The sequence below is a fragment of the Pterocles gutturalis genome, unplaced genomic scaffold (genome assembly GCF_000699245.1).
Source record: "Pterocles gutturalis isolate BGI_N339 unplaced genomic scaffold, ASM69924v1 scaffold26506, whole genome shotgun sequence".
NCBI lineage: Eukaryota > Metazoa > Chordata > Aves > Pterocliformes > Pteroclidae > Pterocles > Pterocles gutturalis.
The window spans coordinates 1-13,997 of NW_010103754.1; the positions used below are offsets into that span (position 1 = coordinate 1).

Genomic DNA, 13,997 nt, shown 5'->3' on the forward strand with positions numbered 1-13,997 from the left:
TCTCTTATCTCCTTCTCCCGCAGTGTGTGCTTGCCTGCGTGGAGGCAGAGAGTGTCCTCGCGGCAGCTCCCCGCCCTGTTTTTGTGTAACCGGGCCCTGGGTAAAGTGTCGCGCACCCCCTTGTACTGGTGGGAAACATCATCCCGGCTGCTTCCCCTGGCCAGCCGACCCAGGCCCGGTCCCTTCAGGGCCTGGCTCCTGCTCCCTGTTGGATAAATTGTATCTTTTCCCAGAGAAGGGAGCCAGCTCTGAGTGAGGGTCCTGGTTTGGACTTTGATTCTCATCCTGATAAGCGCTTGCTGTTCCTTTTTTACTGTGTGTGTCAAGGAAATAAAAATTCTCTCACAGAAAATGAGCGTTTTGTTTTTCTTTCCGGTGGCACAGCAGTGGAGTAGAGAGTTACAAATGTAAAAGCCTTAAAACATTTGAAAAATTCCTAAATAGTTATTTCTGTTGCACAAGTGTAGGTTAAGGAGGTGATTTACTCTATTTACTGCGCTTACGATGATTGTTCATGCGCTGGAGGTTTTCTGTCACTGGGATGCTAACCTGTTCCGTGCTTCTGAACGCTTCCTCAAGATCTTTTGCTCTGGCTCCTAACACCTGTAGATTTCTTTTTTTATTTACTTGTTTTTCTTAAGGGTAACATGACAAGGATTACTGTATTTGCTTGTGTTTGAATTCTTGTCAATTTTATTAGAATAAAAACTTATAATAAAGGTGGTGGCCGCATGCGTGCAAATGCTTGGTGTTTATTATGTGGAATAATACTATTGGTTTTGAAAAATGTTGCGAAATGATAGACACCTCCCAGTGTTATTTGTAATGGCTGTGTTTCATTCTGCATGACAGTGTAGTTTCACTTTTCAGCCTTTAGAAAAAGCCTTTCATTATTTGCTGGTTATTTTATTTCACTGTATTAGTTAAATATTTTCACTGGCTTTTTTAAAAAGAAGCAAAGGCTTAAATGAGGGTGCCTGAAGTCAAACAAATCTCATTATGGGAAAACTCTGAATCTTAATATGAAATTGAAAATGTAACTCTTGAATTTGTCGTTTTCTTCGATTGTCAGATGTAAGTCTGACATATCTTGCTTTTCTGCTCTGCTGCACTCAGTCTTACGTATACTGGTTTAGGGAGGTTTGTGGGGTTGCGAGACTTTTCTGAACACAACTGATACATTTACTGCATTCTGACCCCAAGATACGGCCTGCATACTTTTTTTCCTGACTGAAATAACATGCTTGATCCTGCCCTTGCAGAAGCTAATAGTTTTGCAATTCACTGGTTGAAAACTTGAACGGGGACTTATGGTTTTAATGGTCTGATTACCACATAAGTTGAAACAGAAATGATTGGAGAAGAGTATGAAGGGAAATGTTTGCATCTGTCACTGGTGTTGCTTTGCTAATGTACCTTTGTCCCCCTCCTTGATGCAGTAATGTATAATAGTATGCTATCACTTTGAAAACCTCTTAGAGTAACTGTTGGTGAGCTGTTTATGGGACTTGTATCTGATTACTTCTCGCATTTATGCTCTTCCCAAAAAAGGGGTGAGTTGTTCCACAGATGCCATATAAGAATTTTACAAAAATACAATTGAAGGCTCTGGGCTGTTACTTTAGACCAGGCTTCCAAAACCAGAATACTGGCAACTTGAAGAAAATATTGGCAGCAGAGCTTGAGGAGCCCAGTGCAAAACCGCTTCACATCAACGTGGAATTTTAGACTTCCCTTTTCTGGAAGAGGATTGTAGATTGACCTGGTTGATTATTGCAAGAAAATGTCGTGTTTTGATTAGAAAAAGGATGGAAAGATGAACTTAATATGCAAATGAGAGTGGTCTGTAATCATCAAAGCTCTATATGAAACTCTGTTTTGAGGCTAAAAGGGCGTAGCATAAAGCATTTTTTTAAGGCAGAAATCAAGCTTAGTGTTTTTACTGCTTTTTAGATTGATTACTATAAGAATTACGGTGATAGCAGTACATCAGCTCTGCTGAGAGTATGTATTCAGACAATCATTTCCTTCATGTTTTTTCTTTCAGAGCAAGACTGTAATTATGGAACATAAATCCGGAAAATGACAGAAAAATGTTAGTTGCCCTCTTCTAGGACAGTCATGTTGGAAGGATTGGTAGCCTGGGTCCTTAACACCTATTTGGGCAAATATGTCAATAACCTGAACACAGACCAACTTTCAGTCGCTCTTCTAAAGGGTGAGGCTTTGTGGTATCTCCTGTAGTGTTTTCATACAGCAATTAAAAAAAAAAGTGTAATGTTTTGTAATAACTGGAAGGTGGAATAGAAAAAATCGCTTAAGGTTCTGTTTATATAAATATTTTTAATACAGAGTTTTGTGCTAGCACTTTACAATTAATAGTAAATTCTCTTGTGTTCCTGTCTTTGTTGCTTTTTATCAACACTGTTAAACCCATTTATATGAAAATTTCAAAAGTATACTTAGCGTATCTTGTCAGCATGTTTAATTTATGTAATATTTGAGTGTCATTTTTCTTAATACTTTTCCTCTTGAGGGGCTGTGGCAGGAAGTATTCTGCAGTCTTTACCTCTTACGTTTTGGTGCTAGTAGTTACTCACCTGTAATTAAGACTTCCGGTTTACATTACGTCATGTCATGTTCATGAGTCTTGTACTTTTTACAGAGTCCTCAAATCAATGCTTTCTAGTTTACCTTTTGCTGCTATTATCTGCTATTTTTTGATAGAATATTTTATAACACTACAAAGCTTTTCTGTGTGTGCTTTTTGTAATATTGAGAAAATACTTAAGTATCTCTTTTGAAAAAACAAAAAGTAGAAGCTTTCTCCTTGGTTACAATAAAGTTCAGATCTAAAAGCTTGTAGAAGATTGACCTCATCAACCTTCTAGATGACCTCATCAAATAGTTAGAGCACATGGCATTGGAAAAGTAACAAGTGTATTAAATAACAATTGTAACACAACCTGAAGCGGTGTTCTCATGAAATCCTATGAGATGCTAGCCCTTTTAGGGTCATAATGTTCAAGCTGGCATTCTCTAACAATTTTGTTTAACAGACTTGTCTTTGTTTCTGCTTTGTATAGGTGCTGTTGAATTGGAAAACTTGCCACTAAAGAAAGATGCCTTGAAGGAACTGGAATTACCCTTTGACGTAAAGGCAGGTTTGTATTTTGCTTGTGTGTGTGCAGGACAAATATTTATAAACCTATTGCATAAAGGATTGCATATTTTAGAAGAACCTTTACCTGTGAGTCAGAAGCTTGAACAGATGAGGTAACCTGGTTTTCAGGTAATTCAGTTCTATTTTAGCTTGTTTGTTTCTTACACCGCTTTTTCTTTCAGGTTTTCCAAGGGTGATAAAATATGTTTACGCAGGAATCTGATAGCATCTCTGTTTTGTATATCTAGGTTTCATTGGCAAAATAACACTACAGATACCTTTCTATCGCCCACATGTGGATCCATGGGTGATATCTGTCTCAAAACTGCACTTAATTGGTGCACCAGAAAAAAAAGAAGATTTTGATGAGGAAAGGGAAAAGTTGCAAGAGAGAGAACACAAGAAAGCCCTTCTTCTAGCACTTGAAGAAAAATGGAAAGTGAGTCACGCTTGTCTTTCATGGTGAAGAAACCACTATGGTAGATGGATTGCATTTAAGTCTCCTAACAAGTAGGAGAACAAATGTGTAGAAACTAAGTTAGAATTTGCTTCATACGTGCTGACATAGTGCAATTTCTGCCCCACCCCACCCTGTCATGTTGTGTGTCCCAAGTATGTTGGAGATACTGAAATACTTTATTTTTTTCTTTCTCCTTGCTCACAGTAATTTCAGTATAACAAGGTATATTGTTTCCTGACCAGTTGTTACAGTGGTGCTTAATGCTTATCCCTATTTTCTCTTTTAGAAAGAACGACAACAGAAAGGGGAATCTTACTGGTACTCAGTTACTGCATCTGTAGTCACAAGAATTGTAGAAAACATTGAAGTAAGCCTTTGCATTGTAGAGCTTTTCCCACTTGTTAAGAATTATGTGCGCCAACTGTGCTTTACATTGTGTAGTCCTCAGAAAAAAAATACATAAATCAAAGGTACAGGTTTGGCAGAAGACAGTCCCTTTTCAGATTGGACCTTCATGCCCTCAGTCTTAAACTAGTCCTGATGGGGACTTCTAGAAAGGAAAAACCCTCCATCCTGCTTTTACCAAGGCGAAAACATAAACTTTTTTTTTTTGTAACAGTAGGTGGATAATTAATTTGCATGAAATCTGGTGGTTTTTGCTCACATTTTAATTCTTTTAGTTGTAAACCCACCGAAACTCAGTAGAGGCAATTTAGAAGCAAGGTGCCGCAGACTACTTGCTTTTCCTGATATGTTTGAGAAGGATCTATTTGGTGCAAGAGCTCAAGACTAGAGTATCTGTATTTTTTTTGGTCCTGGATTCTACGTTCTCCAAGAAACCACAAAAACTCGGTGCTCTCAAAGGCTTTACCAAAGTAAAGTTAGTTTGGGTCGCCTTGTGTTGTTATTAGTTTGTAATTCTGGCCCAGGCTGAGTAATGAATAGTACTGCTGTCCGCTCTAATGATGTAAATAATTGTCTCTAATAATGGCTTTTTTTTATTTTTTCTGTCTAGCTAAAAATTCAGGATGTCCATTTGAGGTTTGAAGATGGTGTCACAAATCCTTTGCAGCCATTTGCGTTTGGCATATGCATCAAAAATGTTTCAATGCAAAATGCAGTATTTGAACCAGTAAGTATAACTTTGTTTGCAAGAACTCACAGCCGCTAAGATGCGATGCTGTGTTTCATGGGTGCTAGTAAACATTTAGTATGGCATTTTAATAATCTTCTGATTATTGTTATAAATTGATTCCGGGCATTTCATGTTGTTTATAGAGTATGTAGAACTGAAAACTGCATGGCATGTGGTATGTGATCTTGACTTTATTCCACTTTTTCTACTCTAGGTAGAGAAGCTGATGCGGAAAAAACAGTTGGATGTTGCCGACTTCAGTGTTTATTGGGATACTAACTGCACTTTATTGGGTGACCTGCCTCCTGGCCAGCTACAGGTACAAGAGAGATATTTTGCATATGAAAGAGATACTTTGTTGTTGTTGTTAGTCTCCTTTCTATATTGCAGACCTAATTGACTTAGAATTTATTGCATCTGGTGCTTTTAAGAGCAATGGAAGTTTATGGTTTCATTCTGTAATGGTAAGATACATGTGCAATTCACAAAGACTGTGCTGTGAAATATCTTGTTTTACCTTTGAAGAGAGAACATGGTTAAGAGGTTTGTTTTTTTTTAATGGCGTGACGTGCCAATAAAGTGTGTATATATGAAACCAATGCATCCTAATAAGTATTGTACACCCATTTCTTATAGAATAAATTTGCTTGTAACCCACAGGAAGCAATGGATAAAAGTATGGAAAGCCGTGATCATAATTACGTCATGGAACCTGTATGCACTTCTGCTCTTCTTAAGAGAAATTGTTCTAAGGAGCCTTTAAGATCACGCCAGACTCCACGACTTGAGTGTTACATTCAGCTTGAGACTATACCCTTGAAGCTTTCACAGGTAAATACCAACCCTCTTCCTTTAACTCTCTGTATGTGAAACAGAGGCTGTTGAGAAGCAGGATAAATGAGGCTGTCATGAGCTCTGTTAACTCTGTTAGGCTGTGCTGGGTGTCCAGACTAGTTAGTCTTCAAGATCGCTTGGGTGTCTGTGTGCTGTGTTGCACACTACTTTATGGTCAGTTTCTAACAAAGTGACTGATTAAAGAAGATATTCCTTTATGTTTTGGTTATCAGAATGTCTACAAATTCAAATTGATGCAGATAAACTAAGCCTGTGGCTGGTTATTTGTTTTGTTTTTTCCTCCACTTTGATTTAGAAAGCACTCCAATATTGCCTAATTGATCTGTGTATTCTTTTACTAAAAGATGCAGTATCAGCAGATCATGGGATTTTTAAAGGAACTGACTAGAAAGGAACGGCAGCTTAAATTCAGGAAGTGGAGACCAAAGGTTACAGTGACAGAGAAGTAAGTATGCCTACATGTGTGGTGTTGTTAATATGATATTAAAAACGTACTAGAAATTATTATAGGGAGACTAGGATGAAGACAGACATTAAAAAGTAGTAGTATTAATTATATATTAGAGTATCACTTTTTATGTTTTGTTCCCTTACCTTATAAATCAGTTTTAAATATTGAGGTGTAATTAAAATGATTCTCCTAAGGCTTTAAATCCATCTTTCACAGCTTCCAAGGACTGAAATTAAGTTGGAGTTTCTACCCCCATGCACCCACTGATGTTCTGAAATTTTCGTTGTGGAAAGAGCTCTGATTTTCTTTTAATGATAGGTAGGGAAAATGGTATCAGCTCAGACCAGAGGTCTGTGTTACTCAACATTTTGTTGTGTATGCCTTATGTACATGTAACAGCTGTGCTAAATCCCACTGAAGTGGTGGGGACTTTGCAGGGCGCTGTTCTACACAATTTGTAGACCTAGCTCACGTGTGCTATCTCTTCACACTGATGTTTTTTCTGACCAGTTACCCTCTGTTTTTTTCACTGAGCTTCTGGAGCTTTCACCAGTTTGACATGCATTTGTTTTTGTGGACATACTGGTAATATAGTAATTTTAAAATGTTTCAGCTGCCGAGAATGGTGGATCTTTGCTTTGAATGCTAATATTTCGGAGATCAGGGAGCAGAGACAACGTTCTACCTGGGAGTTCGCATTACATCGGGCCCAAGATGCAGTATCTTACACTGACTTGTATTATAGCAAGTTGAAGGGGGAAGCACTGTCTGCTGCAGAGCAGGTATTTAGATTTGAGTTTTCTACAATGTTGATTGAAAATCTTATATTTGATTTGTTTCATCTTCTCAAATTTGAATCTGTTCTAGTTTAGAAACAGTTTTGCTGCATGCCATTTTCACTGAACAGACTGTCTTTTGACCACAACTGAGTTTTTAGTGCTTGAAACCTGGGCCTGTGGGAGGTGTGTGAGCAGCAGAGTTCTTGTGTTTTTGTTTTGCTGTGCAAAAAGCTGTCTTTTTTTTGAGCTGTAACTGGTTTTTACCCAAAATAGCGTTAATTCTCATAGAATGCACATGTCAGTCTGTGAGCTGCTTTCTTAACTCATGTTCTCTCTATAGACTCAAAAAGTATTCAAATATCAGAAGTGTGTCGGGTCATCCATATGGTTGGGTAGATAATGTGGCAAAAATTATGGCTACTTGATGGTGGTTGGAGGCACTTTGTTGTTTGTTTTTCACCAGTTGATTTTAGGATGAAGAATTTAGAGGGAAAATGAACCTGTGTCCTACTTCAGAAAGAAAACCTGTGAACTATAATTAGCTGCTTTTTACCTCCAGGTGTACTGGAACTTTTTAATTAAATCCGTTCAGGGCACTATGTGCCTCGTGCCTCCCCTGTCCTAATTACAGTTGTGATTCTATTGATACTTTAAGTGGTATGTAATCCTTACCTGTGTTACTTAGACATGAACTGTAGCAGTAAGTCCGTGTACTAGAAATTTTACGGTGCCTGGCAAAGCAGGAGGCTTTTGCTTTCATGTAGGGAGTATTGCCTTCCGCAGACCTGTGAAATGTAACACAGACAATGCCATTGGGCTAGAAAAATGCCTTTTGCTTTCTTGTTCTGTGATATATTTTTTAGACTTGGGTGAATCATAAGCTTCCACAAACAACTTCTTAATCAGTACGTGTGTAACTAACGGGATGTGGATACAGCATTGTTCCGGTTTATGCAGTTCATTTCCTCTACCTTCTTTGCTCAAGATACAAGCTTTTTTTGGTCCTGGCTAAGCTACTCATTCTGTTACATCAGGTTATTTTCCACGACTCAAATTTTGTGCTGCTGACCTTGCTTCTGATGCATGATAGGAGGATATAGTTGAGCAAGAATTTTTTTACCGTGCAAAGTATTAACTTTGTAATATGGGTTACTTTACCTTTTTAATCTTTTCAGGAAGAAATGCATCGTATTGAGGATGAGCAAACTTATGAGGAGTTGAAGATACTGTATGAGATAGTTCATGATAAATTTCATGACCTAGCTGAGGTGAGGAACGTTCTGCGTGCAGGGTAGTATTCGGAATCTTTAAGTGAATTATCGTGAGGTATGCGTTCTGTTCTGCTGGGGAGTGTTAGCATGTATTTGTTTTGATTTAGAAACTTGGCATTAATGCTAAAATTGCAAACCATGCTCGGTTCCTCCATTTTTTACTGTTGTGTCAGTTGCACCGTGTGATGATCTCTCGCAATAATATTCTTGACAGAAGTCCTAGGGCAAGTGCTCTTTGTCTGAAAAACAGAGAGTGGCAAGAAGGGCGTATAACGAGTATGTTCCCAGAATAAATATATGGCAAAAGTGAGCCTCATGGTAAATGGCTGTAGTGAGCACACTTCATAAAATAGGAAGTGCTGAATAAATAGTAGATGGAATTATATTTTTATTGTGACTTTTTTTGTACACTTGTGATATTCTTTCATTTATCAGCAGTAATGTGTATGTCTCCAATGTTCAAACACAGAGTATTAAAGAGCCTTTGCCTGATTCCCCGGGAGGTTCCCCTACAGCAGAATCTGCCCATGGCAGTAGGAGTGGAATGCTGCAGTATCTGCAGTCTTGGTTTCCTGGCTGGGGAGGTTGGTATGGATACACTCAGCAAACATACGAAGGTGAACCTTTTGAAGGGCTGCTGCCAGAACCAAAGGAACAGTGGAATCCAGAAGACATGCTAGGTATGGAAATGTCATGTTTTCTGTTTTCTTTTTAAAGCTGCTAATGCTGCCGTAGTTAGATACCTGGTAAGAGGGAACAGAAACAACTCTTTAAAAGATTGTGTGTGTCAGCTGATGTACCTGGGCAGCAGAGCCTGTCTAAAACTCAGTAACCTGTTAACAAATCTCAGTAACTAGTGTGCCCACTGATTTCTAAAGCGATATGTGGAATACATTTTCTTCAAGTATTATAGATATTTATGGCAAAGAGCTTTGGGACCTTTTCAGTTCAGGTGAGTGGGGGTCATTTAGCATGAGTGCTGCAACTGGGTATAACGTTAACCGTACTGGGTTGTTGGGCTCTGTGTAAATTTATGTTTAGATTACCTTAATCGAAACAGAAGAGTTTTATGGAATATTCAGTTTTGTTAAGGAAGAAGGTATATCTGCTTTATTTTTTGTTTTCTAAGAGACTTTTTTCTTCTTCAGTACTTATTTAATGTGGTGTTTGTTTTTTTTAATTAGGTGCAGATGAATTTTTTGATCCTGCTGCAGATGCTTCTAGCATGAATACCTTTACAAAGAGGGATCATGTTTTTGCTAAATTAAATCTACAGTTGCAGGGTGGCTCTTTCACTCTGTTGCATAAGGAGAAGAAGACGGTGCATGCTGAGGAGATTGCTTTTATGCAGTTGGAGTTCTCAGGTATTAAGTCAATATATGTTCTTTCTCAAAAAAGACTGGAGCTTTGTCCACTGTCAGGCACAGAAATCTAATTTTAGACATTGTTATGTGTGAAAGGAAGACAACTATAGATATATATGCTTCACAATCATTGTAATGTATTCCAAATTTCTGTGTTTAATTTTTATAGTAGAAATAAATATATATAAGCATTTCCAAATGAGTTGTTTGTTGGATGATATTTGTTATCTGTAAAATTTAAATAAAGCCTATGCTGTGTACTAAAAGCAATAAAAGCACTTTATGTATTTATATTCCAGGTGTAAAGATCTTAGCAGAATCCCTTCCTCGCAGAAATTCTTCCCTTCTCAAAGTTCAGCTTGGTGGTCTTTTTCTGAGGGATTTGGCAACAGAAGGGACCATATTTCCTGTTCTTGTTTTCCCGAATCCTGTAGGTGAAAAAACATCTTTAAGTTACTATGTGGGATGCATAAGTGTGTATTAAAGTAGTTGTGTTCCAAAACTCAACACATGTTTTTCTTGGTTTGTGTCTTATCCCAGAAAGAGAACACAAAAGTCTTAAAGAAGAATTTCGACTTGTTGAACTTGCTTTTCTCCTCCTTTTCTGAAGATCATTTGTAGAATTCTTCATTGTTTTCTCTGAATGCTTGTATCTTTAGAGTTACAGTTATATGTATTGAAGATAATTTATTGAACAAAATTTAATTTTTAGAGCAATCACCGTTGCTGCTTAATCGGTGGTTGTTCTTTTTCATAAAGCTCTTTGGCCCAAGTAAGGTTTCATTTCACCTGTATACTGTTACACTAAAGGCAGAAATACTGAATTTTTTTTTCCTGATGATTTCCTGAGCAGTTTTAAAATATCACGTCTCAGCAAACAGAATTTGAATCTAATTCCATGAGAATTTCCCATGTATTTTGTACTTTGTAGAGAACTGTCTGAAATTTGCACTTCATTCTGTCCACTGCATGAGTGGATAGTGTGTGCTTCTTATTCATACTTCCTTCTCTTGCTTGACTGCATCAAGGAAAAAAGTGTGTATAATAATCTCAGATTGTACATAGAATTCACTTATAAAGTGACTGTAAGACTAATAGAGAAAAGACTTTTATGCTTACATCAGGTGGCTTGGTTGATTTTATCTAAGCAATCTTTTTCTTTTCAATTCTTACCAGCAAAAAGAGGTTGGCTGCATGTCTTCCTTTGGACTCCAGAGTTTGTCCTCAGAAATGACTAATCAGAACACTGGTAAAGATTTAGTGTTATGTTTGATGATAACAAACATATGAGATAATTCCAAACAATTGCAGCTGCTTTTTTGTAACTCATTTTTTATTCAGTTGCAGATGCAGATGCCCCAGTGTTTGAGATGCTGTATGAAAGAAATCCAATCCACAGCAATTTTGAGAGGCGCCTGGAAGTCAGTACCAGACCTCTAAATATTATTTACAATCCACAAGCCATTAAGAAAGTAGCTGACTTCTTCTACAAGGGAAGGGTTCATACCTCAGGTTAACCTTTAATTTGTTTTTTTGATGGGGTTTGTGCTATTATATCTTTTCTTACCTTTGATTTTTATTTCTTTTCATTCTTAGAAATACAAATCACTAACCAAATAATGTCAGTTTAAAATTCAAATTAAGCAATACTCTTGGGTCTTGCTCAGAGCTCCTTCTAACCTGACCTTGAATGTTTCCAAGGATGGGGCATGTGCCACCTCTTCAGGGCAGTCTGTTCCAGTGTTTCGTCACCCTCACTGTAAAAAATTTCTTCCTTATATCTAGTCTAAATTTCAATTTCCATAAATGGTAGGAGTAAAGTTTAAAACAAACAAACCAAACAAAAAAAAGACTGCGTATCCATTCCACAAACTTCTTAATGTTTAGTCAGAATTTGCCCTGTTGCCATGCTTATTGCCCTTCCTGTCTCCCTCCAATTTAGTAACTGAGGTTGAACGTCTGTCAAATAAAGACCAGGAAAAAAGTTTGGGAAGGTATTTTTTTGGTGGGATTGTTTGTTTTGTGTTTAGACACTTCCTTTTTTCTGTGGAGCAGCCTGCTGTGTAGGTACAGTCAGTGGCTTTCAACTGCCTTGTTTTCCTGTGCTGTATTTCACTAATAAATTTAAAAATTTAATTTAAAAGAAAATTTAAAATAGATTTTTTTTTTTAATTATTTTTTTTTCCTGATTCAATAACCAATGAACAGAATTATACCAAGTCAGTTTTGTATCTCTTGTGCAGGTTTCGGCTATCAATCTGAGTTAGAGGCAAGAGTGGCTGAAGCTGCCAGGAGACAGTACAACAAGCTGAAAATGCAGACTAAAGCTGAAATCAGGCAAACTATTGATCGTTTACTAGTAGGAGACTTCATTGTAAGTTTTTGCCCCCAAAATGTTTATGTAGGCTTTTTTGCCATATGTTTTAGGACTTGAAGCTCTAAAGAGCGGGGGGGGTTTTGTTGTTTGTTTGTGTGGTGGTCTTTTTAAGAAAGTTGGGAGTTTTACATGTAGTGTTGTAGTATTTCTTTTGCTGTCAAACCGTCAGTTTTTGTGGTGCAGACCTGTTGTGACCCCATTACTGACATGCCTTCATGCCAATTTGTTTGCCCCACTGTGCACTGGAGTTATGTCAAACTTACTAGATTTCTGTGTAGCTTATTTAGAGATTATTTTCTAAATTTAAAAAGTGTTCCACCTTTGGTTTTTGCTCATTCTTCAGTTTTCAAGTAATATATGTATCAGTGCCATTAATCCTTGACTGTAGAGATAACTATATTGATTCAAGATAGTTGTTTTGTATTGTTTCCAGTGAAATGAAAAAATATTTGTTCTTAAAAAGTAACAGTTTGATGTTCGATAAAGAGTTTAGGGCACGCTGTATTTATGGGTCGCCTTGACAAGGATTTATCTGATCCAGTGTCATGTAAGAGGTAGATGCCTTCTCTTAGCCATGCAGGTAGATTCACTCCCCTCACCTTACAGATGGGGAGCTCCTCTGGTGAGGGATTCATTGCATCTGTCTTAGCACGGGATGTCTCACTTACTGAAAATGTCTCTTCACTGATGGTACCAAGAGTCCGTGGTTTAAGAAGCTGCCAAACTTTAGTGTGGCTATCGTTTGTGAAGGCTGGCTCTTGGGGTGAAATGTGGCTAACTAGATTGACTTGTTTGACATGGCTTTCTGTGTATGTGAGGGGAAACTATTTCTGATGAGCTATTATATCTTTCTTCTTAACTTTCAGGAAAACAGCAAAAGCTGGACCGTGTGCCTTGATATTTCTGCCCCTCAGGTGATCTTTCCTGATGATTTCAAATTTGTGGATCCAGTGTTAGTTGTTGTAGATCTGGGAAGAATATTACTTACCAATTCTCAAGGTATGATCTCGAATTATTGCAGTTTTCCTTTTATTTCCACTTTTTTGTCTGTGTAGAAAGTAGAAATGTCTGAAGCTTATTTCCCCTATATATGCATAGAGTTTCACATAATAATTCTGCTATTATCAATACATTTTTAATTAAGATCAATACACATTTTAAAAATCATGGGGGTGGGGTGTGCATTTTTTTGTTTTGTTTTGTTGGGGGTTTGGGGTTGTTTTAGGATTGACTTTTAAATTAAAGGCTCCCCTTGTGATATCTTACATTTCTTGAAGGCTGTGAACAGGTGTGAAACTACGTAGTGCCATTTTTACCACTTTACCATTTTTTTTTAACAACTTGATTAGTAGTAATACTAAGTGGGTTAAAAAATGAGACCATAGTGTCTTTTAATAGATTCTATAATACATTGTGACTGACATCTGCATGCATGTAAAAGAAGTGTAGTGAATATCCTGTTGAGAAAAAAAAAAGTGACAGTGGAAGGAAACAAGAACAGTACTGGATATTCTTTGTGTTTAAAAAAATCACAACTTCAGCCGGGATGATCAGGTAATGATGGAGAACATCCAAGGAGGGAGGAGAATACTTTTGTTTATTTGTTTGTTTACTATTATTTTTTTAATCCACAGAAGAATCTAAAAGGAGTGCAGATACTTTTTCTTCAGAGATCAATGAATTGAGTGATGAGGAATATAAAACACCTCTTGCAACTCCCCCCAATACTCCACCGCCAGAGTCTGACACAAATAGTGTAATCAAAATGTCTGAATTTACTGGAGTAGAAATAAGTGAAGAGCAGCTACAAGCACACTTAATGAGTAAAAAAATGTATGAGAGATACACACTTTCATTTATGGACCTTCAGATCATGGTGGGCCGAGTGAAAGACAACTGGAAACACGTTCAAGATAGTGATGTGGGTCCAACTCATGTGGTAGAAAAATTCAATGTTCACCTGCAGTTGGAGCGCAGATTGATATACACGTCCGACCCAAAATACCCAGGGGCTGTCCTGTCTGGCACTCTGCCAGACTTGAAAATTCACATCAATGAAGACAAAATACTGGCTCTGAAGAACTGTTGTGCACAACTGAGTACATCTGAAACCAAGTCTTCTGATGCCTTAAATTTAGGGAA

At 37.5% G+C, this 13,997-nt stretch overlaps 1 protein-coding gene across 1 annotated transcript in view; it reads left to right on the forward strand.

Moving 5' to 3' along the window:
- Positions 1–2,121: 2,121 nt before the first annotated feature.
- Positions 2,122–13,997, forward strand: part of VPS13D (vacuolar protein sorting 13 homolog D (S. cerevisiae)) — a gene marked incomplete at its 3' end in the record, with an annotated part of 53,675 nt that continues 41,799 nt past the window's right edge. Inside the window, exons 1-18 of the mRNA XM_010086826.1 lie at positions 2,122–2,218; positions 3,087–3,164; positions 3,412–3,602; positions 3,910–3,990; positions 4,639–4,755; positions 4,973–5,077; positions 5,419–5,589; positions 5,958–6,058; positions 6,678–6,846; positions 8,019–8,111; positions 8,584–8,794; positions 9,299–9,478; positions 9,778–9,908; positions 10,655–10,727; positions 10,820–10,990; positions 11,722–11,852; positions 12,722–12,854; positions 13,490–13,980. Coding sequence (XP_010085128.1) covers positions 2,122–2,218; positions 3,087–3,164; positions 3,412–3,602; positions 3,910–3,990; positions 4,639–4,755; positions 4,973–5,077; positions 5,419–5,589; positions 5,958–6,058; positions 6,678–6,846; positions 8,019–8,111; positions 8,584–8,794; positions 9,299–9,478; positions 9,778–9,908; positions 10,655–10,727; positions 10,820–10,990; positions 11,722–11,852; positions 12,722–12,854; positions 13,490–13,980 — 2,724 coding nt within the window. The remainder of the gene's footprint in view (positions 2,219–3,086; positions 3,165–3,411; positions 3,603–3,909; positions 3,991–4,638; positions 4,756–4,972; positions 5,078–5,418; positions 5,590–5,957; positions 6,059–6,677; positions 6,847–8,018; positions 8,112–8,583; positions 8,795–9,298; positions 9,479–9,777; positions 9,909–10,654; positions 10,728–10,819; positions 10,991–11,721; positions 11,853–12,721; positions 12,855–13,489; positions 13,981–13,997) is intronic.